Source organism: Vombatus ursinus, unplaced genomic scaffold (assembly GCF_900497805.2).
Source record: "Vombatus ursinus unplaced genomic scaffold, bare-nosed wombat genome assembly UNPS02007284.1, whole genome shotgun sequence".
NCBI lineage: Eukaryota > Metazoa > Chordata > Mammalia > Diprotodontia > Vombatidae > Vombatus > Vombatus ursinus.
In genome coordinates, this window is record NW_020947062.1 from 27,766,008 (window position 1) to 27,791,443 (window position 25,436).

Below are 25,436 nucleotides of genomic sequence, written 5' to 3' on the forward strand. Positions count from 1 at the left end.
CCATAACTTTTGGGATGCGGCCAAAAAATCCTGAGAGGAATATCTCCTGTTTTGTTCTGTTTTTTCAAAAGAACAGCAATGAATTAGGCATACAAACTTTTTAAAAATCTAGAAAACCCACAAATTTTAAAAGGTCAACTAAACATCAAAGTAGAAATTCAAGTTAGAAGCTTTTTTTTAACTAATAAAAAAGAAGCCATTTTATAGCCTGGTATTTTAAGAAGACAAAATTACCAATATCAAAAATGAAAAAAGAGAAATTCTTAACAAATAAGGAAAAAAGGGAAATTATTAGAAACTATTTTGTCTAGTTCTATGTCCAGACAGCTGCCAATATAAGTGAAATAGATGTATATTACCAAAAATATAAAACACTTAGTTAATAGAACAAGAAGCAGAGAATTTGAGTAGTTCAGTCTCAGAAAAATGAAGCAAGCTGTAAAGTAACTCCTAAAGAGGGGGAAACATCAGGATTAGATTTACAAGTGCATTCTATCCTACCTTCAAAGAACAAGTAATTCCAATATCACATGTAGAAAAAAGGCATCTTACCAAGTTACTTCTGTGATACAGATGTCTTGATACCTAAACCAGGGAGAGACAAAACAGAGAAAGAAAATATGATTGATATTTTTAATATCAATACAAAAATTTAAATAAAATATTAGTAAAATGACTTAAGAAACATGTAAAAAAGATTGTGTGTTGTGACCAGATAGGATGTATAGTAGGAATGCAAGGTTGATTCAGTATTAAGATAAAGTCATAGTCGACCATGTTAATAAAAAAGCAATCAAAACCACATCATTATATTAACAGATACTAAAAGAGCAATCAGTAAAATCCAGCAAGAAGAAATAATAGCATTTATTTAGTGCTTTAAGATTTACAAAGTGCTTTGTATATATTACCTTGTTGTCATAGCAGTCCTTGGACATAAGTGCTGTTTTTATCCCTATTTTACAGATGAGGAAACTGAGGCAGACAGAGGCTAAGTGACCTGCCCAGGGTCACACAATGAGTGCCTGAGGCTAGAGGAATTCAGGTCTTTCAGTGTACCACCTAACTATAAAATGTATAAAATATTCTAGGAGTCCACTAGCCAAGACTTACAGAGGAACTATATGAATACAATTACAAAACATTCTTTAGAAGTGGGGAAAGGGGAGGGAACAAGAATTAAGTGCCTATTATGTGTCAAGTGCTTTACAAGTATTATCTCCATTTTGCAGTTGAGGAAACTAAGGTAAATAGAGGTTAAATGACTTGCCCAGGGTTAAGTGTTTGAAGCCCAGCTTGAACTCAGGTCTTCTTGACTCCAAACCCAGGACTCTATCCACTATGCCGTCTAGCTGGAAGCTTTATTTTAGAATTAAAGATATATTTAAAAAAGTGAAAAGATAATTTTTCATGGTTAGACTATGTCAATATAATAAAAATGACAATATTACCTAAATTAACTTACTTATTCAGTGCCACATCAATCAGACTAACCAAAGGATTCATCTAGACACAAAAGATCAAGATTAATAGGAAAAAAATCAATTAGTGGAACAGATACAAGGTACAGAAGCAAATGAGAATAATAGCATAGTGTTTGATAAACCCAGAGATCCCAGGTGCTCACTGTTTGACAAAAAATGCTGGGAAAACTGGACAGAAATCAAGTTCAGATCAGCATTTTCACACCATATATCACAATAAGCTCTAAATGAATACATGGCCTCAATCTATAAAGTCACCAAGTCAATAATCCTAGGAACAAAGTAAAGTCTTTGGGATAAAGAGAAAGGCACAAAACAGGCCTTCCTGTCTCGGAGCTCACAGTCTGATGTGAGAAACAACTTGCAAACATCTAAGATAAACTAGCATTAAATGGGACTGGGAAATTCTTTTTGTAGAATGTGTGATTTTAGCTTGCACTTAAAGAGAAAGCCAAAAGATGGAGATAGGGATAGAAAGAATTCTAGGGATGGAGAACAGCCAGTGAAAATGCAGTCAGGAGTTGGATTATCTTGCTCAAGGAACAGAAGGGCCATTGTCCCTAGATCATAGAGGATATGGAGAGGGATTAAGGTGTTAGAAGACTGGAAAAGTGAGAAGGGGTCAGGCTATGAAAAACTTTATGGTTTTTGCACCCCCCCCCAAAAAAATCAGTGTCGTTAAAATTAGAAGGGGAATAGTTAACTGGTTTAAAAAAAAAAAAAGGTAAAACAAAACCCCAGACGAGTTCTAATCCTGATATTTAGTAGTTGTATGACCACTGGTAGATCACTTAACCCCTAATCCTTCAGTTTCTTCACTTGTAACATAGGGATAATATTCTACACTTCAAATGATTGTTAAGAAAACTGCTTTGTAGGGCCAGCTAGGTGGCACAGTGGATAGTGCTCCAGCCTTGGAGTCAGGAGGACTTGAGTTCTAGTGTGGCCTCAGACACTTGACACTTACTAGCTGTGTGACCCTGGGCAAGTCACTTAACCCCAATTGCCTCACCAAAAAGCAAAAAAACAAAATTGCTTTGTAAACCATAAACTATTACATAAATGATAGTACATTGAGACTACTCTGATAAGGAGACAGTTTTCTTTGCAGTCTTTGGAATGTCTCATTGCTTTGTAATCATATTTTAAATATATTAAAAATTAAAATGTATTTTAAATTATGATGACTTTACAGTATTGTCCCAAAAGATTTTTTTCTTTGTGTATATGTAAACTGTATTTTTTGTCCTATATGCCTTCCAAGGAGAATCAGGTTTCTTCATACCCACTTAGAATTTGTTTCTAGATCTAATAGTTTCCTGATTTATAGAAGATAATATTTTATGTTCCCTGAATTTATGTTTTCTACAAGATCCTATTCTCCTTGTGTTAGGTCAACTTTGAAGCATGCAGTACCACCACCACTACCTCCTAAGGTAAGTTGCAAAGTTATTGTGAAGTTTTAAAATATTTTTATGTAAATAATTGAATTTTGTCAAAATAAAAAACAACTGAACTTCAACTGAAAACTTTCTTCTAATTAAAAAAAAAAAAAACAATACCGGCTATCTAGTATGTATCTTCTATGAATTCCATGGGAGTAAGAAAAATCTCAGTATAGTTGATGGATTCAACTGTGTCACTTAACAAATATAAAGTTTATATTTATAATAAATATATTGCAGAATGTACGTAAAAGGTGTGGATGCCTGTGATCCCTGTTACAAGGGGAGGCAGGCTGGTGGATTGCTTCATCTTGGGAGTTCTGAGCTACGATAGGGCTAAAGCCTATTGGGTGACCGCACTAAGTTCAGCACCAGTATGTTAAGCACCCCACCCAGGAGTAGGGGACCACCAGGTTGAATAAGGAGGGGTGAACCAGTCCTAGTCAGAAATGGAGCACGTCAGAGCTTTCATGCTTTTCATCAGTGGGTTTACAACTTATACTGTGATGTATGGTGTAAAATCTAGACCTATATCTTTAAATTTCTATAGGACATTCACCTGGTTTTCTGTGTGGTACTCCAATGCACAATTTCCAAGACTGAGTTTATTTTCTTCCTTCCCAAATCCATTGCTTCTAATTCAAAACCTTTTATAACTTCGGCTCTTAACCTTTCCCTCACTTCTCTTATCTAATGTTACCAAGTCCTTTGGATCACTCCTTGACATACCATGTTATAAACTCATAGTTTTATAGGTTGAGAGTGAGAAGAGACCTCAGAAATCTTTTAATTCAGCTCCCTCATTTTATAGATGAGGAAATTGAAACCATTCTCTTACTTTTGATGACCTTATCAGTGCCCATTATTATCTCTTAAAATGACTTGCAGAATTATATATCTAGTATTAGTCTTTATTCTGGGCTCAAGTCCCACATTAATAATACCCATTTTGAACTAGATTTCTTATAGGCATTTCAAATAGAACTCATTAATTATATGCACTAATCTTCCCAAATCCTCCCATCTTCTGAAATTTCCCATTACTGTGAAAGAAATCACCATCCTTCCAGGCACGCAGGTTTACATTCTGAATGTTATCCTTCTCTCCTCACTTTTGCTCAACTTGCACATCCAGTCAGTTTACCATATCTTGTCCTTTCTATCTCCATATCTCTCACATGTGACCACTTATCTGCACTTAAACAGAAACCATGCTAATTTAGGTCCTCTTTACTTCTTAACTTTGGACTGTTCCATTCTCCTCTTAATTGGTTTCCCTTCCTAAAAGTCTCTCCTGTCTCCAGTCCATATTTTTTACACAACAGCCAAATTGATTTTCCTCACATGCAGTTCTAACCATATCACTCCTCTAGTGAGTAAACATCTGTGTTGCTACTTTCCCTCCAGGATGAAATATAAAACTATTCACAACTTAACCTCAAACTACCTTTCCAATCTTATTCCTCCTCCATAGACACTAAAATCTAACCAGATTGGTCTTCTTGCTATTCTTCATACACAACATTCCATTTTTCAACACTGTGAGTTACTACTGGATGTTCACCTCCCTGTAATGTATTTCTTCCTCATGTTATCTTTCCTGGTTAGGTTGTAAGCTCCTTGAAATGAGGGACTGTTTTTGCTTTTGTCTTTGTATATCTAGTGCCTAACACAATGCCTCGCACATAGTAGGGGCTTAGCAAATGTTTGTTGATTAATTGATTTCTTAGTGAGTCCTGCCATTAGAAAGAAAAACGTTTATGACTTTTATCTCTGGAGTACTTAAGTGACAGATAGTTGATTGTTTTCATTTTTATCAAACAATAAACAAGCATTTATTAAGCATCCACTATGTGCCAGGCACTATACGCTAAAGGTGTAAGTATAATCAATCTCTCCTTGCAAAGATCTTACATTCTAATGGAGGAGACATAAAATATATACAGCATAAATACAAAGTGGACAGATATACAAGTATATAGTATATAGTAGTAAAATATAGTAGATTTTATATATAATATAATAACATATATAATATATAATAAAAATATAATTTATTATATATATATATAAAATATATAGTCGTTTTAGAGTGAGGGTGCTAGCATTTGGGAGGATCAGAAAAGGCTTTATGCAGAAGATGGTACTTGAGCAGTATCTTAAAGGAAGAATGAGATTCTTTGGGGCAAAGGTAAGAATGGCGTATTATCTGGGCATGTGGGGTGGCCAGGACAAAGGCAAAGAGACAGGAAGTGAAACTTTGTGAGTGAGGAACAGAAGACCAGTTTGACTGATTCACAAAGTGTGAAAGAGAGAGTGATATCTAATGAGATGGGAAAGATAGGTTGAGGCTATTTTATTTAGGGCTTTAAAGGCTAAACAGAGGAGTTTATATTTTATCCTAAAGACAATAGGAAGCAATTGAAATTGATTGAGTAGGTAGGTCAGATTGTCAAATCTGTGTGTAAATTCCAAATAACCAATGTTGAAAAATGCTGTCCACCTCCAGAGAAAGAACTGGTGGAATCTGAATGCAGATCAAAGCATACTGTTTTTCGCTTTCCTTATTTTTTTATGTTTTTTTTAGTCTGTTTTCTTTTACAGAATGACATAATATGGAAATATGTTTTATGTGATTGCGCATATATGACATATATCAGATTTCTTCCCCTCTCAAGAAAGAGTAGAAGGGAGGGAGATAATTTGGAACTCAAAGTTTAAAAAAAGAAAAATGTTTAAAAACTGTTTTGTTTGTAATTGGAAAAAAAATAAAATATTTTTCAGAAAGGAAAAAAAATCTGTGTAGGTAGCATTGTGTAGGATGGACAGGAATGGTAAGAGGCTTGAGGCAGGGAGACCAGTTAAGAGGCTATTGCAGTAATCTAAACAAAAGGTTATGAGGACTTGAATTAAGGTGGTCATTCTCTGAGTGGAGAGAAGGGATAATATGTGAAAGATACCATAAAGATCAAAATCGTAAGATTTGTTAGTTTATTATCTCTGTGGGGTTAGAGAGAATGAACAGTCAAGGATGCCAAGTGGAAGACTGGGAAGGCCTGACAGAAAGGTCTTTGACAGAAATAGAGGATTTTAAAAGAGGGAAGAGTTTAGGGGGAAAGATAATGAGTTCCATTTTGTACATAGTAAATTTAAAATATTTTTAGGACATCTAGTTTAAAATGTCCTAAAGATAGTTGGTGATGGAGGATGGAAGCTTAGGAGAGAGCCTCAGGATGGATATGTCAGATCTGGCAGTCTTCTGCCTAGAGATGATATTTAAATCCCCAAGAGCTGATGAAATCACCAAGTGAGCAAATGAAGAGGGAGAACAGGGCATAGAACAAAACCTTTTTTAATCCAAGTATATTTAAGTAGCATTTTATATTCTCTTGTTTTAGCCAAAGATAAACTATTATTCTGAGGACAGTTTCCCAGATGAAGAAAAGTCATCGACCATAAAATATTGCCCCAGTTCAGAGAACAGAGCTCCACAAGTTCACCGAAGACAAAGTTGTATTCCTGGGATTGAGACTTCCTCTCTTGGTATGACTAACAGGGTTTGCTGACCTGAATTTTTCAGAGCCAAATACTGGGAAATGGATAAATATTAGAAAAGTTGAAAAAACAGCTATTTTTTTCCACTTAGGTTTAGTTTTTTTGGGGGGGGGAGAACCATTTTCTGTTCAAAACATTTTCATGTGTTAAGCCTGCTATTAAAGTGACAATATGTCCTTGGCACATATTAGAAGAGGGCACCAAATTTGAGTTTCCTTATCTGGTAACAAAGAACATAATCAAATCAAGGGTTACCCATTACTCATAATATTATGGAAAAAGAAGAATGTGTGTGTTAAATATGTATACTTGTTCATACAGTAATTTTCCTTTATACTAATGATTCTTTTTAGGAAATGGTGATGGTGTTTTGAAACTGATTAGTGAAAATGCAGGAGGATTAGGACAAGCACCACAGTTACCACGAAAAAAGGACAAGCGAGATTTTCCTGTAGGTATTCCATGCCGTTGGTAATCTGAAACAAGTAATATATTTGCAATGTAAATGGAATATTTAATGTTATTAATTAGACCTATCTGATTAACAATTAATATATACATATATGAAGTTTTTCCATGTGTTATACAATATTAGAATATTTAAAACATTTTTTCCCACAGAAACCAGCCATCAATGGCCTTCCACCAACCCCAAAAGTATTGGTAAGAAATATTTTATATGAAATTGACATGTGTTTGTTTGGTAACAGTATATATTTATTCAATATTGAGTGATCTAATTGGAAGGAAATTATTGTGGAAATGTAAAGTAGGATAATAGAATACTGTTATTTATAATGCAATGTTAACATGTATTTAGTAGTTACATGTCATAATGAATGGAGTTCAGCACTTGGAGTTAGGAAGACCTGAGTTCAAGTCCTGCCTCAGATACTTACTAACTCTGTGATTCTGGACAAGTCACAAAACTCTGTTTACCTCAGTTTCCTCATCTGTAAAATGGGGATAATAAATAGCACCTACTTTGAGTTCTGTGAGGATCAAATGAGATAATATTCGTAAAGTGCTTTGTAAGCCTTAAAGTACTATATAAATGCTATTAATTAACCATTATTTATCATAATTCATAAGTCAATATTTTCTAAAAATAACTCTAGGGAATTCCAGTGTCAAGTATTGTTTTCCAAAGATTTTATTTTTAATTATTATTTTGAAATTTAAAATACATTTTTCATAGAAATTATGGAAGTTCACAGATTACCTTTTTAATCACAAAAGATGTTAACTAAAGTAATACTAGTAGTGTTTCACATCCTTTTGGCTCAGATAGGCGTTAGTCTGGCAATGTAACCACCATTGTGCCTATGAGACCGGTGTGTGGTAAGGGAGAAATTCTTGTGTATTTGATCATAAACACACCTACTATCTAGCCATTAGTAGGAATGAGGTGCAACTACCTGATGTTTTTCACCTTGCCAATAGCAGTTTTGACTACATGTCTCACTTTCTGGTCCACAAAGAATTTGCCCTTGGAATGATGCATTCCACCTATTTGTGTGAACAGAACTTTTGCAGATTGTTTGTCAGGGAGTACCTTTAGTTTTTGTCTGATATGAAACAAATGTGTTAGTCCTCTCCTGTGATATCAGTCTTACAAGGGGATTTCACAGTAAATATAATCACTATATAAATATAGCCTACAATAAAATAGCTTATATTTTCACATTGAAGATAAAATAGGAATCCATAAAAATTTGGGAAAGCAATAATATAGTGTATGTCACAGTTATAGTTAAGTGTCATCTTGATGCCCAAAAGGTAGAACATGGGGTTGGGGGAGAAAGAAGAGGCTTCTTTGATTGAAGATCCCCAGTTATAGCAGGGTTATTTTTTAAAAAGATATGAGATGACTATATTGAAGTAAATAATCATTTTAATTTATTTTTTAAAAGATGGGAGCATGTTTTTCAAAGGTTTTTGATGGTTGTCCTTTGAAGATAAATTGTGCAACATCCTGGATACATCCTGATACAAAAGGTAAAATTTCAGGATTTTTTTATTGTAAATTCATAATAAAATTCCAAGTGTAATAGAATTAAGAATCTAGTGATTTCAGTTTTCCCAGTTTCCCTGATTACCTTAAAAATGTGACTTAGTGTCAGAGAAAGAAAGCACGAAGATCCCACATGTACTAAAATATTCATAGTAGCACTTATTGGAAGCAACTAACTAGAGATAACGTGGGTCCTCATTGATTTTAGAATACCTGAACAAATTGTGTATGTGAATGTAATGGACTATTACTATTCTATAAGAAGCAAAAAATTATAAAAAATTGAGAGAAGCATAGGAAGACTTATGTGAACCAATGCAGAGTGAAATAGGCACAACCAGGAAAACATTACAAATATGAACATTTTTAATGACATGCCAGTTGAGTAATGAAAGAGAGGAAACATAGAAGTCTCAATCACAAGATTAGAGCTTGTCTAAGAAGCATTTATCCATAGCATTCATATTTTAAGAAATCTCTCAACCTTAATCTAATAACATCCTTAACTTCTTAGTGCACAGAACAGATAAAAGTTTCTTTATGTAAGTGCTTCCCTTGTTGGGTAGAGCAATTTGTTGTAGCTACATTTGGAAAAATGAAACAGTTGTTACAATAGGGTTGAGAAGAATGGGATGGTATGAAATTTTTACATTGACATTATTTTTTCAGATGATCTTTTGCTATATAATCTATAATTGGACTATAATAAGTAACTAAAATAGTACTCCATTTGCTATAAGGAGTAATTTCAGAACATTAATTAGATGGAATTCATTTACAAAAACTTTCATCTCTTCCATTTAGATCAGTACATTATTTTTGGAACTGAAGATGGTATTTACACATTGAATCTAAATGAACTACATGAGGCAACAATGGAACAGGTAATTAAGAATTTTCAAGTTAGAACTCCATGTTGTTAACTGGAAAAATCAGATGTTTGTATTATTGAAGCCCTGGACTTAATATCCTTGGTATAATTCTTAAAAACATCTTCTCATTTTACTATTCATCATAAAATAAAGGCTTTTTATTTTTGAATCCAGACCTATGACTTCATTGGTGTAAAAAGCTATTAGTTAGGAAATTCCCTCTTAACAATTCAAAGAAGCGATTTAAAGTTTTAAAGAGTTGTCTAGGTCCCTGAGAAGGTAAATAATCTGCCTAGGACCTAACAGTCAATATATATCAGAGGCAGGTCTTGAACCCAGATCTTCCTAATACCAAGGCTGACTCTCTCACCTAATATTAATATATTATCATTATAAATTATTAGTAATAATGACAGATAATTATATAGTACTCTAAAGTCCATAAACTAATAGAATCTGTTGGAAAGGGCCTTTGGTATCTATCATCTAGTCTAACATATTTTAAGAAGAATCTTCTCTATGGTATTTACAACAAATGATCATCTAGCCTCCACCTGAAAATTTCCAGTGATTGAAAATTCACTGCCTTCTATTTCACTTATGGGTAGCTCTGTTAGAAAATTGTTTTTGTTCTTTTCCCCCTCATATCACACTTGATTGTATCTCTTTTAAACTTTCTTCCTTTGCTTCTAGTTCTTAACTCAGAGGCAAAAGCCAAGTAAGCCAGATCCTTTTTCTACCTAAGAGCCCTTCACACACTTGAAAGAAAGCTTTCTGTTTTTGCCTAAATTTTCTCTTCATGCTAGACATCCTCAGTTCCTTTAATAATCTTTATATGATATGATTGCCAGTTCCCTCATCCTCTTCGCTGCATTTCCCTGGACACATATTTTTTTGGCCTGGGCCTGAAATTTCATCATCAGTTTCAGATGTGGTGCCTCGAACTGAACATTCATTCTCTTCTAACTGTAGTGTAGGTATGAATTCAATGAAATGATCACTGTCCTCATTTTGAAGCCTTCCATTTCACCACAAGATGGTCCATCCAACATGCCGGGAACCTTCCTTACTTTCTTTTTACATAGCTAGAATGCCAGTGGGTATGGGCTATCCCTTAGTTATTCCTCTCTAGTCATGTAACCAACTCATCTTCTTTTTTCATACATTTCTTTGTTGATATCCTGTACTCCAGTTATTCTTTATATTTCTGTATTTGTTATATCTTAGAATCAGTTCACACCCACCATGAACCTATCTGTTGCCCTTTGGTTGAGCCTTGGTTTTCATAAGATAATAGATTTAGAGCTGGGAAAGACCTTAAATGTCATTTGGTGCCCCCCACAAGTGACTTGCCCAGGGTCAAATTTGAATTCAGATCCTGACTCCAAGACCAGAGCTCTATCTACTGCACCACCTAACCACCCCCACTTTCATTTTTTTAAGTAATTTCGATATATGTTTGTTGGAAGAGAACAGATTTCAAGGCAACAGTTTGCTCTATTACATGGAATTGTGTTTTGTTTTATTTATTTATTTATGTATTTATTTATTTATTTTTATAGTCAGCATACAGCAAGCACAGTAGTTGTATTCCCTATATCTTTGTCAATTATTTGATGGTAAAAATGTATTCTCCTATATAGTATCTTTTGTGAAAGCTTGCCTATTCCCTTCTGATAGTATATTGAGGATGCCTGCTATGTGAGGGTAGATTAGTTTTTAAAATTCTATATAGATGGGAGAGTAAATATATATTTCTGGGGTTATTGATGTTGGCTAACTTTGATTGGTATTAATAAAGTTTTTGTTTACCTACATCTCATTCAAATACCTGTGAGAATTTCTCAGTGCCCTCAAAATTGTGTTGCCTCCCAGCACAATTACAAGAGTTACACCAAGAGTAACCCAGCTCTTTTCCCCATCTTTTTGTATTCTTTAGTGACATTTCTAACTTCCTCTAGAATCACATCTGGAATTATGATATTAGCATTCAGTTGTCCTGGCTGTTCACTGTCTTTTACAATAAGAAGAGTTTTTTATTTTGAAAAATCTTTGCACATCTTTTCCATTGTTGCCTTCCTATTTTCATTCTCAAATGCCCTCAAGATGATTTTTCTTAGTTTCTTTTACCATTTTGTCTTTGAAAGGTGGTTTTGTTTTGTTTTAAAGAAAAAGGTCAGGAAGGAAAGAAAGTATCCTAGTCATATTTTAAAATATACAGAATGGGAATGGGAGAATTAAAAATGCTTGTGTATTTTCATATTATATTAAAATAATGATTTTTTTCTATAGTTATTTCCACGGAAGTGTACCTGGCTCTATGTTATTAATAATACATTAATGTCATTATCAGGTATGTATACTATAGCCTAATATATATCAAAAAATAAACATGGTACATATTCAACTAATTTTATCTATACTACTTAAAACTAAATGCCATTTTGGATATATAACTTAGTAAAATAGCTTTGTAACATGCACATTTGCTCTGCCAAATAAAAATGATAGGATTTTAGAGCTGTCATCCTTTTTTCTACTTTGAATAATTTAAATTAATTTCTTATATACCATCCAAAAACCAGTGTTATCTTTTCTACTTTGCTAACTACCATCTCTAGGTTCTCTATAATAAACAAGTCTAATAAGATGTTTGCTTCATGGCCCTTAGGGTTTATATTGCCCCTAGATTTCCAGTAGTATGTGTACTTTTTCATTTATTTATACTTCCAAGTATAAATACCAACATAATTCAACTTCATTAATTTCTACTTAACTAGTGGGAACATCAGTTTACATTAGTGAAAAGTCTGAATTACAATGAATTTTTCGATAAATGTAATGGTACATTATTACTTATATACAGTAACTTAAATTGAGTCAATACATATTGCCTGGTAGGGATTTTTGAGGGACCTCTATTATAGAACAAATTATTGAATTAGCATTTGAATTTTGTATAAATAATTTCTGAAATGCAGGAGCAGACTTGAATTCAGATGTTTCTCTGATATTTAACCTTTTCCCTTATAAATATGCTTGTATTCTTCATTTCTTGGTGAAACCCTTTCTTCACAGAAAGAAGAAATATGCTTCAACTGAAGTTACTGTGTAAATCTTTTAAATGCTGGATTTTTCCTTCTGAATTAATACATAAAATTAACACATAATTGCCTCCCTCGACCTGTATTATTCATTTCTTTGCCATTACCTGTAGCAGTAATGTTGGGTCATCACATTTCTATAGTACTTTTAAGGTTTACAACAGACCTGAAAGGTAAATAGTGCAAATATTGTTATCTCTATTTGACAGTTGAGGAAATTAAGGCTCAAGAGAGGTAAAATTACTTTTTGAAGGTTCCACAGCTAGTTAATGGGAGAATTTGGACTAATCTGGTGCCCTTTATTCTGCACCACATTGTCTCAACAATCCTACAATAAAATAAGACATAAAAGCTTTGCATTAATGTATTATGTTGCTAAAATAGCCTCAGAAAAAATGGTAACATAGAAAAAATTGCCTATACCTTTAATGTTAGTTATTTAGAATAAGAGTCAAGTTAGCAAATTACTAGTTTTCTGCCATAGAGTTTTTGCCAAATGTATGCCAAATGAGGTAGGTTGGGGATATCTGAGCATATATTCTAAACAATGCAAAATACTTTGAAAATATTTTTAGTCTGGGGAGAGATATTTAAAGAGAAAAAAAAGTTGTATGAATAAGATACACTCTGTGCTAGTCAACTTTGAGGACTTCAAGGAACATAGAGGCAGCCTTATATTAAGCTTATTTCTCTACATGGTTTTTTGAATTACTATACAAACCACAATGGACATACTCATATAGTATGCGCTCAAGAAGATTTGTGCATTGCTTCGCTGCCAAGCACTGGGTGTCCTGTCTTCGTCAGGAAGGTGAAATTGTGCATGCAACTCCACACTGTGTCATCCAGCTCCCCTGGTTGTGTGACCACTGGATGATTCTCAGGTCTCATAGCCCTTACAGTTTTTAACTGAGTTAGACAAAGGAAACTGAAACTTCTTACAAATGCAACAGTCTTTAGTAGGTCAGACAAGGCCAAATTTGTAGAATTTCTTTGGTTATTCATCAGTTATTCTAACTTTCTCTTTCTGAAAGTGCCCTCCTCCTCTAAGTAAAGGGACCTAGCTAGCCTGCATTACATCTTCACTCTCTAGTTCTAGTAATTATAATTTTTATTTAATAAGAACATTGCTACTTCATTTGTTTTTCATCCTTGTATCCTGGTTACCTAGCACAATGTCTTGAACATAATAGGTACTTAATAAATTTTATGTATTCATTAGTTTTTTTTAACAGGCATTTAATTGCCTACCATGAACAAGAAACTGCAGGACATCAAAAAAGATATAAATATAATTAAGATATGATCTCTGCTCTTATGGAGCTTACAATATGGTGGGGTTTGGGGTAGGGAGACGGCAATACACAAATATATCAACCTGCACATTTATATAACAATATAGAAGGAAAGATAATATCTTGTTGAGGAGGCAGGAAAGGCTTCTTGGATGAGATGACATTTAAACTGGGTCCTAAAGGATGAAAAGAAAAAGAAACATTATAAACTTAAATATTAAAACTTAAATACAAAATAATAAAAGGGGGGAAAAAAGCATTGCCAGGTGCACAGCAGAACGTAAGAGAGAATTCAAAATATACAGCAATAAATTTCAATTTCAAGAAAGCCTGTATAATCCTATGCATTGTGTTCAGAGCTGTACATCTTTGCTTCTTTGTAAATTTTCTTTTGTTCTCTGCTGTGCACTTTTTACTTTGTTCTTCTTTTCCCCCTTCCTCTGCACCCCCCCAAAGGCTATAATTAAGCATTATATTTATATATATATATATATACATATATACACACACACAGATGCACATATACAAATAGACACAAAAATATGCCTACATATATTTAGATATCTATAATCATACTCATATTTAGACATATACATTCATATACAATTTGTCCTTTGTTTTTTTGAGGGTAGATAACCTCTTCCTTCATAAGTCCAAGTCTTTCCATATTTTTCTAAGTCTACCAACTCATCATTTCCTACTCTACAGCAATATTCCAACTTTATACTGTCTACTTATTTTAAAATAACTAAATAATAATAATAATAGTCTAAAACTATTGATTAATGTGGCTGATATATAGTGTAGTTTCACTATTTTGCTCTTTTGATTAAATCTGTTTTAGCTTTAATTTTGTTTAATGTCATGATTACCACCCCTGCTTTTTTTCCCCTAATAAATTCTACTTCTGATTTTTATTTTGTTTGTGGATATCTCTTATTTCCTGTTTCTCCTGATTCCTCTACTTTATTTCCACCTGCTACTTTGCCTCTATTACTTAACTTACCCCATTTTGGGGTATCCCCCAAGGATCCCTCCCTTATTCTTCCATTCCCTTTAGTCTAAACACTTTACTATTACTCCCCCTTATCCTATTCCCTCACCCTTCCCTTTAAAAACCCCTTCCTTATCCTTTCCCCATCCCTATCCCCATAGCCTTTTATTTCTTTCTGAATTTAGATTGCTGTACTTTTCTAGATACATATGTATTATTCTCTCTTAAACCTATTCCTGATGAGAGTAGGGTTCCAGAACTACCAGCCCTCCTCTCCCATCTAATTCCTCTGTGTCAGATCTTCCTCTTGCACTTCATTTGTATAATTGCTCTTTTTACCTTTTCCTAAACAGTTTTACTTTTTAGAATCATATCATACTTAGGTCTACCCCATTCTTTATTTTGAACTACCCACTTACTAATAACAATCTTAGACATACATTTTACATTTCCCCGTATAAAGAGTAAACAGTCTGGCCTTATTGCGTCCCTTGTATTTATTCTTTGATATGTACCTTATATTTTTCTCAGATCTTGTATAACAAATCTTCTATTAAGTTCAGGTTTGTTTGTTTGTTTGTTTTTTAACAAAATCCTGAAAGTCTGGCAATTCATTAAGTGTCCATTTTTTTTTTCATTCAAGATTATGTTTAACTTTGATGGGTATGATATTTTCAGCCACAACCCCTGTTCTTTTGCTCTTTGATATATATAGTGTTCTAAGATCTACAGTCTTTTAGTGTTGCTGCTACTAGTTAGTCTTGTGTGATTCTAATTGTGGCACCGCCATATTTAAGTTGTTTTTTTACTTGTTGCTTGTAATGCTTTCTCCTTGAACTGGGAGTTTTGCAATTTAACTATGATGTTCCTATAGATTTTCCTTGTAGGATCTCTTTCAGGAGGTGATCGGTGGATTTTTTCTATTTTTACGTTCTCCTCTTGTTCTAATGCTTCAGAAGGACAATTTTCTTTAATTGTTTCTTGTATTATTGTATCAAGATTCTTGTTTTGATCGTAGCTTTCAGGTAGTCAGATTATTCTCATGTTTTTTTTTCTTGATGTGTTCTCCAGGTCAGTTGTTTTTCTTATGTTTCATATTCTGGTTTTTTTTTTATTCTTTATTGCTTTTTGTAATTAAATAAAAGTATTAAAATGTAAACTCATCTTCTGTAGGCTCACTGAAAGTATCCTCAGTACAGCTCCAAGAGTAGATAATACAACATGGATGCTATTTACCTCATCCTGTTCCCACATTATTTTAATATCCTTGGTCAGATCTCTACACTTTAAAAGCTTTTCAGTCCATTTAGCTAAAAACAAATTTGAGCATTTGATATGGCAACATCTGTTTTAAATGTTCTTAAGTTTTTATGAATCAGTGTTATATTTGGATGATGCTGATAATTGTTATTCAAACTATATGTGATGGCATCAAAATTATAGTGTAACTGCCAAGTACTGATAGTGTGATTTTTTTTTAAGATATTTTTTAGATATAATTTTGGTTTTGTACTGTACTGATTTCAGCCTGTTTTTATTTAGGTTTAATCCACTAAGTTAATTTAAATATCTACCTGATACCTACAAGATAACTATCATAATATATGTGGCAGTAGGCAAAGAAAACACATTTTATTGGTTTTTCCATTTTATGTCAGGGTGAGGACCATATGTATGTCACAGTGAAAAGAGCGTTTTGGCTTGCATTATAATTCCATTACACGGTGCTTTTATTAGTCTGTATTGCACTTGTATTTATTTATTTATTTTACTATATCCCCAGTTGTTGTAAATGATCATATCTGTTGTGTATGCTTCTGTAAATAATTAATTTTCTTTAAAGTCAGAATTTAAAAGCAAAATCTGCTTTAGTTATGTATTACCAAGAAATGCTTAATTTGTTATTATAAAACATAATTTTGGCTACTGTTTTAAATTCTCTCAGAATAGTTTTAACTTTTTAAAAATTTCTATTTTTTGGTTTTGGCTTTTTGAACATTTCTGGACTCTTCATTTTTAGAAGGTAAATATTTACACTTTTACTTGAAAATTGCATTAATCTGCTATGAATGTCTATAACAAAAATAACATGTTTCTCTTTTGTAGGAAAAACTTTTCAACTCTATTCCCATAATCTAATAGCCTTGTTTGAACAAGCCAAAAAACCAGGATTAGCTGCCCATATTCAAACTCACCGGTTCCCAGACCGAATATTGCCAAGGTACAAAATATGGACTTTATTATTTTGAGAAATAATCATATTTTTAAATGAACTCATTTGTAAATGAGGAAGAAATGATAAGAGGAATTACTTTCAAAATAACTACAAAATGCGTAATATATCTGAGAGTTAGCCTCACACCACACAATAAAGATTTATGTAAATTTTATTACAACCATTCTTAAGGAGGGCAGTATGTACTGTGACTGGTAAATCTGTGCTAGTACACTTAAAGTGATGATGACACATAAATTAATTTTTGCATTTAGTGCAGTACCACTTGAATTTCAGAGCATATTACCAAATTCATTTAGTTTCTAAAACTAGAATAAAACAGTTAACAAAATTTATTTCAGTGACTAAAAAGTCTAGAGTCTTTAGGGAAATAATGACGGAAAGGGAAAATATGACTAAACAGAACATAGAAAAGGTATTAGACCTTAAATCATACTGTGAAGCAATAATCTTCAAAACTATTTGCTACTGGTTAAAAAAGAAAAATTAGATCATTGGAACAGCTTGGATAAGCAAAAAACAGAAGCAATTGTATGGCATTCCAGTGTTTGATAAATGCAAAAATATAAATTATTGAGCTTATCTTTTGGACAAGAATTAATGGGAAAATTAAAAATAAATTTTGCAGAAATTAGACTAATATCTGGCACCATATGCCAAAATAAGCTAAAAATGAATATGTGACCTGTGTCCAAAAGTTATGAAAATATTAGAAGAGAAAAAATGAGATCAGGTACTTTTCACAAGTATGGGTAGACAAAGAATGTTTTTATTTTTGTTTTTTATGAAGAATTCTTAAGCCAAGGAATAGAGGTGATCATAAAAGATAAAATAGACAAGTTTGACTATATAACAGTAAAAAGCTTTTGCGGGAATGAAACCAATGTAGATAGAATTAGAAGAAGAATGGTAGAGTGAGAAAATATTTGCACCACATATAACCAACAAAAGTCTGATAATGACACATACGTAATGTGTAGAGCTAGAGCCATTCCCCAGTAGCTGAGTGGTTAAAGATAGATATTTTCAAAAGGATTGCATGACCATTTGAAAACATACTCCAAAATCACTACTAGATAAATTAAAATGAAAGCAAATGAAGTTTCACCTCACACGAGGAAAATTGTCAAAGATGGGCCAAACCATGATGGAACAATCAGTGTTGGAAGAGTTATAGAAAGACAAACACATTCATATTCTTTTGGAGCTGTGAATTGAATCAGCTATTTGAGTTATCAATTTGGAATACAATACTTAAGAAAAGTGACTTTGACCAAGCAAGTTATACTACTGGGCATATACCTCAGAGAAATCAAAGATAAAAACAAAGGCTATATAAGATACTCATAGTAATATTCTCTGTGGTAGCAAAACACAAGGAATGGCTATTAGGGGCAGGTAGGTGGTGCACTGGATGAATAGTCAGACTCATCTTCCTGAGTGCAAATCTAGTCTCAAACACTTTTACTGTGTGACTTCAGGAAGTCACTTAACCCTGTTTGCCTCAGTTTGTTATCTGCAAAATAAACTAGAGAAGGAGATGGCAAACCACACCACTATCTTTACCATGAAAACCCAAAATGAGGTCTTGAAGAGTCTGAAACAATCAAACAACAACAATAACAATTTTGGGGGGGAACAGTTGAAAAAAGAACCCTAAGATATATGAATGGATTGGAATATTATTTTACAGAGATAACTAAGGCAGAATATTGGATACATTGTCATATTGAGTCACTATATCATATGTTTATGCTCAATTGTTTTCTTCATTACAAAGAAGGATTCAACCTGGTGTGAAGGTAGAAGGTAGTTCCAGAAGTGACTGATGTAAAGATAAAAGATATAAATAAAACATTTTAAAAACCAAATCAATAAAAAGTATATTATACAATAATAATTAAAAGAAAATAATCCAGTTTTGTTGATAGTGAAAATTCCCCATCTTAATTTTGAGAAGTAGGGTATGATACAGTATCTGTTATCATAGAATACAGCAAAGTATTTTAAGACCTTTTTATAATTTCAGGAAATTTGCCTTAACGACAAAGATTCCTGATACAAAAGGCTGTCACAAATGCTGCATAGGTAAGTAAGAATAATATTGTTTAACTGGAGGATAAGGGCTTTTAAATATTATTTTAAGAGTGTCCAGGAATAATGTTACGGAGTTTTTAGGTTTTTGTGTTTTCTTCTTTGGTGATATCTCTGGGAGATCATAGCATAAAAAGGTTTGAGGACCATTACTTTATTGCTATTTGATGTATATAATTCTGAAAGCATTTTACCGTGTTATCTAAGGGCTTTCTCTCTTTATTATGGTTTGATTTGGTTGTACCTTCCTTCCTACCACCTGAATCAATTGTCTCTGAAGGATAGTCAGAATATTCGTTTTTCCCCCTTGCCAATTCCATACTCTCTTGTGCTACCAGCATCATTCAGCATCCTCTCCCCTTAGAGATCCTCTTTAAAATCCCTTATCACTCAGCCTAGATCCTGGTTACTGTTATTTACTGGTCCCCAAGACATTCTCGTTCCCTTCTCAATGAGTTCAGTTGCCTAGTTCACAGACCCTCCACGCCCCCATTCCTTCACCCATTCTATGACACTGAAGTAAATGTGCTCTTGACTAAAAAACCCTAACCTCCTCATTCCTTGATTCACTAAACTCATGACCTGTTCCTCCACTTTGATCTTGCTGTCATTCACAAGTGGTAAGGTTCTTTTAGCTGAACATAATCTGTAACTCCATTTCTTCCTATACCTTGTTCTTCCAAAACCTGTTTTTCATTTTCTTTGGACTTTTAGTCCCTCTATCCCTTAGTGCTTTCCTAGGCCATCATCCCTGTTCTGGCTACACTGCCTTTCCTTCCAAATCTCAACCCTTTAATGAACTAGTTTAATTCTGTAGTATCCACACTTGCTTATATTTGTAAAGCACTAGCACAGTACCCAGCATGTAGTAGGTGCGTAACAAATGCTTATTCTCTCCATCAGTAGTCCCTTGTCATTCATATATTGACAAACCTCAACCCTGGATTACATTTACTATCTACTATATCTCCATCTGCTCATGTCCTGCTAAAACTCTCATGCTTTTGAACTAGAACCATGCTAACTTGATCCACTACAGATTTTTGTTAGCAAATATGAACCAGGCCCTGATAGCAGCAAGGCACTTTTTTTACTCCCTATTTGATTTTCTGCTTCACACCACAAATAGTTTTGTTCTGAACTTTCCCGTTTCTCTTCCAGCTTTCCATACTAACCCTTTCAGCTACGAACTTCATCGTTTGCCCCATACTTTACCAAGACAATCAAGGCTGTTCACCCGTGAGCAACCTCTTCTCTCTTCATTACATATTCCCATTATATCATCTCCTGCTAGGTCCTCCTTTACTCTAGCCTGTGATGAAGTGACTCTTCTTGCTAAGGCCAGTCACTCTACATGAACCCTTGAAACTGTCTCCCATCTTTTCCAGAATATTGTCCCTACTATTATTCTCCTCCACCTCTCTTCAGTCTTCCGTCTGTCTTTATTTACTGATTCCTTCTGTGCTGCATACAATGAGGTATCATCCATCCTTTAAAAAAAATCATTAGATCCTACTATTCTGATACCTGTAATCATACTATATCTCTTGTCCCTTTCTCAGCCAAACTCCTTGAAAAAGTTATGTTTATTATCCCCCCATTTCCTAACCTTGTACCTTCTTCTAAACCCTCTACAACATGACTTTCTTTCTTAATACGCAACTGAAAATGTTTTTCCCAAAATTACCCCTAATCTTTTTTTAAAAAAAAGTTTATTCTGAATTTAAACACCAAAAAAAGAGTATTTCCATAGACACATAGCAGAGCACTAAAATGAAATTTCTATGAAATTTCATTGCCATTGAATAGCGTCTGCTTTTTTAAGAATATATAGTAAATTCTACCCATTACTTTGAGAACTGTACTGCTTGTCTCTGCTTCCTTCTGAACTTTCTCCTTTTCTCTTCTGTACATTTGAGAAGTGTTCTAATGGCCCTCTTATTTTTGGCATCACTATTGTTAATCTTGTCCCACTGAAAACCTAGTGAAAGAAAGGGGAGAAATACATGTAACATAAATATAATCAAGTCAAATGAATCTACACAGTGACCATGTTTAAAAATATGTCTTTCTAAACATTGTATCCATCAGTTATCTGTCAGGCGGTGGGTAACATGCTTTATTATAGGTCGTCTGGAGACATCGTTATTGCATTAATTTGAGTTCTTCAGGCCTTAAAAATTGTTTTACTTTACAATGTTGCTGTCCTTGTATAAATTATTGTCTGGATTTTGTTCACTTAACTTTGCACTAGTTCATACTACCCAGAATTTTCTGATATCTCTCTTGTCATTTCTGATGGTACAGTCATATTCCATTACTTTCATATGACATAATTTGATTAGCCTTTACCCAGTTGTGTAAAAGGCAATTTAAGACATCCCCTTAGATCCTAGTTCTTTGCTTTTATTTCCTTTTATCTCTTTTACTACTTCCTTCAGAATCAGAAAGTTTGTTTTACTTGTAGCTATTTCCTCCCCAAAATCATCCTTTTAATAATTTTAATAATTTAATATTTTTAATTTAAATAACCAAAATAATTAAAATTTTAAATAATTAAATAATTTAAGAAATACATTTTAGTATCTCCCCTCCCCATCCACACTTATTTTCCTGTTGAGTTTTTCTTCACCAAATTCTTTGTGTATGTGTTCAGACCTCTTTTGTCCATTTTAGAGAAGAATGAGGTACATCTGATGCCTACTCACCTCATTCTTTCCTCCATGTTGTATAATCTTCTCACATATCTCAGTTCTACTTGCTTCTCCCTCCGTTCTGTACTAGTATTTTCCTCTTCTTTATCTTCCTTTTTCCCTTTTCAAGCCTTCAGAACAGAACCATTCCACTCCCAGGTCTTCTGTTTTTCTTATTAATTCCCTTTAATTTCAATTAATAAATTAATTTTTATATAATTCTCTTTAAAGATATTAAAATTTTGAAGAGACATTAGGGTTTTTCCCCCCATTAGAATGCTAACCCTTCATCATCATATAGCCCCTTCCTGTTCCTCAGATAAATTTACCTTGCTAGGTTTCTTTTGACTCTTGCATTCATTTCAAATTCCTTACTCAACTTTGATCTTTTTTATCAGAAATGCTTAAAAGTCTTCTATTCCATTGAAGATCCATTCCCCCCCCCCAGAATTATACTCAGCTTTTCAGAATAAATTATTCCAGGTTGTAAGCCTACATATTTTGATTTTTGGAATATTGTATTCCAAGATCTCCTTTCAGTTTTGGAGGTAACTGCTACATCCTGTGTGATTCAAACTTTGGTCCCTTGGCACTTAAAATGCTTCTTTATAGATATTTAAAGTATTTTTTCTTTTACGTCCATGGAAGCTTTGGATTTTAGCTATGACATTCACGGAAGGTTTCCTTTTGAGGGGCTTCAGGGGTTTCAGGAGGTGATTGGTAGATTAATTCTTTATATCTTTACTTTGCCCTTTGGCTGTAATAAATCTAAATGGTTTTCATTTGTGATTTCAGGGTTTTTTTTTTTAATAATGGCTTTTAAGGAATCTAACTTTTAAAATTTTCTCTTGGCATATTTTCCAGGTGAGGTTTTTAAAAGGTTTTTCTTCAATATTTTACAGTCTTTTGATCTTGTAATATTTCTTGCTGTTTCATGGAATCATTGATTTGTTTGCTCTTTTCTGGTTTTCAGGGAATCCATTTCTTTTTCTTATTATTATTAATTTATTTTGATGTATCAACAATCACTTCCAAATGCTTTTGAGCACAATCTGATATAGGCTATACATGTACATTCCTGTTAAACATATTTTCACATTAGTGATGTTGTAAGGAAGAATTAGAACCAATAGGAGGAACCACCAGAAAGAGGAAACAAAACTCAACAGAAGAGAAAAAAAAATAACAAATAGTATGCTTTGATCTGCATTCAAATACCATAGTTCTTTCTTTGGATGTGGATAGCAACATCACGAGGCCTTTGGAGATGTCTTAGATCCTTGTATTGCTGGAAAGGGTTAAGTGTATCAATATAAGTCATCGTACAACGTAGTTGTTACTGTGTACAACGTTCTCTTGGTTCTGCTCACTTCACTCAACATCAGTCCATACAAGTCTTTCCAGGTTTTTCTGAAGTCAGCCTGTTAGGGAATCCATTTCTTAAGTAAGTGCTATTGCTTTTTCTTCTAAACTATTCCTTCTCCCTTTCATAGCTTTCCAAAGCTTTTATTTCATTTTTTATCTCTTGCTTCACTTTTTCTTTTTTTTTTTCTTCTTTTTTTTTTATTGCTTCACTTTTTCTACGTATCATGTAGTGGTACTGGAAAATCCATGTTTTCCTACGAGTCATTCCTTATCGTTGTTATAGAATTACTGTCTCTTTCTTTTGGAGGATCTAAGTTTTTACCATAATTTTTGGTACTGATGGATATTTTCTTTTATTCATCTCTCCATCTTTAATTCCTGAATTAGTACTTTGTGCCAGGGCTATTCTCCATGTACTACTGTGCTTTTGGGCAGGGATGTCTTGGTCTTGCCCTGAGTCACTTGGGTCTGTTGTTGACTGCTTCCAGGGTTAGACTGCCTTGTGCTGCTAGACCTTTAGAGTTCCCTCTAGTATCTCAGGACAAGCACTTCAAACTTCTAGGCACGGTCCAGGTCTGAGCACTGCAGTGCTGTAGTGGTGTTTGCTGCATTCAGCTGCCCTCTTGCACTTCCAAGACCCATACCCTAGGGCTTTCTAACCACCATGGGATGTACTGAGGAGAACCCTCCACTCTTGCTTTCTGGGGACACAGATAGAGCCTTCCAAGTTATGTGTATCCTGGCTCTCCTAGGTCACCATGGGTAGCTACTGTTTCCTGGTGCTGGTGGGCCACCTTTCTTATTGCTGTCAGGCTGGCCTCTTATGTAATTCTGGGGTAGAGGTCACTGAGTGTAGTATCTCATTGAATGTCTTGATCGTGATTCAATCTAGTATGAATTTACTTGGAAATGAACAGTTTTCTTGCCTTTCAGACAGTCTTGTAGTAATCTTTTAATTAACAAGCCTAATGACCTTTTCTCAGTCTTTATCCTATATGCACTCTCCATAGCATCTGATACTGTTGCTCTGCTCCTCTGTACTCTCTTCTCTCTGATTTTTCATGACACTGCTCTTTCCTAGTTCTCCTTCCCATCTGACTACACCTCCATACTTTATATCATCATCCACATTATTCCCAATAATTGTGAGTATAACCTTGAGGTTTTCTCTCTTTTTATGCTTTTTCTTTTCTGTCTGTACTCTTTCACTTGGTGACTTCATCAGCTCCCGTGGTAAAATTATAGATCAATATATCCAGCCCCTGTCCTTTTCCCTGAGCTTCAGTCCCACATCACCAACTCTACTTTTGGACATTTTGAACTGGATTTCCCATAGATACCTCAAACTTAGTGTGTCCAAATCAACTCATCTGTGTCCTTCAAACCCATCCCCCTTCCCATTTTTCCTCTTGTCAAGGACTATGGTCTTTCATTTCACACAGACCCCCATCTTGGTGTTCTCTATGTCTCTCTTTTCACCCACTCCATATATTTTATCTGGTGTGCCACCATTCTAGTTTAGGTCCTCATTCCTTCTTATTTGTACTGTTAAAATAACCACTCATTTAATCTTCCAGCCTCAAGTTTCATTCCAATTCCTCCTCCAAATAGCTACCGAAGTAATTTTCTTAAAGCCATAAGTCTGACTATATTATCTCCCTACTTGGCAAATTCTGGTGGATCCCTGTTACCTCTTGGATCAAATATGGACTTTAGTGTTTGGCATATGAAGTCCTTCTTACCTTTCCAGCCTTCTTACGTATATTAGTTCCCTCCACTTATGCAATATATGTACTGGCCTGTTTGCTGTTCCTTGTACACAGTGCTCCATCTGCTATCTTCATAACTATGTTCTCCCTCCTCCCCTCTGTGTCTTGGAATCCCTGGTTTCCTTTGTGACTCAACTTGAGCATCACCTTCTGCATGAGATGTTTCCTGGTCTTTCCCACTGAAAATGCCTTCCACTTTAAGGTTGCCTTTTTGTCTGCTTTTTATGTATGGGGTGGGTGTGTGTGTGTGTGTGTGTGTGTGTGTGTGTGTGTGTGTTCTGTATATTCCTACCCATGTATTTTGTATGTATCTGTATGAGTACATGTTATTTCCCTCTATTAGAATATAAACCACCTGAGGCCAGGGATTGTTTCATTTTGTCTTTGTATCTACACTGCCTAACCTAGTGTTTGGGACATACTAGGAATTTAATAAATGTTTGATTGCTTATGTTTCTGTTGTGTTCTTCTTCTGTTTATTGAGTTACATGCCATATAAAAGCAGCCATACCATCT

At 34.0% G+C, this 25,436-nt stretch overlaps 1 protein-coding gene across 2 annotated transcripts in view; it reads left to right on the top strand.

The window, feature by feature from the left end:
- Positions 1–25,436, top strand: part of MAP4K5 (mitogen-activated protein kinase kinase kinase kinase 5) — a 176,444-nt gene that overhangs the window by 130,690 nt on the left and 20,318 nt on the right. Inside the window, exons 16-25 of one of the 2 annotated variants that reach the window (XM_027849198.1) lie at positions 2,878–2,920; positions 6,328–6,472; positions 6,838–6,935; positions 7,106–7,147; positions 8,398–8,482; positions 9,303–9,382; positions 11,663–11,723; positions 16,784–16,786; positions 16,870–16,984; positions 19,029–19,087. In XM_027849198.1, coding sequence (XP_027704999.1) covers positions 2,878–2,920; positions 6,328–6,472; positions 6,838–6,935; positions 7,106–7,147; positions 8,398–8,482; positions 9,303–9,382; positions 11,663–11,723; positions 16,784–16,786; positions 16,870–16,984; positions 19,029–19,087 — 731 coding nt within the window. The remainder of the gene's footprint in view (positions 1–2,877; positions 2,921–6,327; positions 6,473–6,837; positions 6,936–7,105; positions 7,148–8,397; positions 8,483–9,302; positions 9,383–11,662; positions 11,724–16,783; positions 16,787–16,869; positions 16,985–19,028; positions 19,088–25,436) is intronic. The other variant, XM_027849199.1, reaches the window with a different exon arrangement.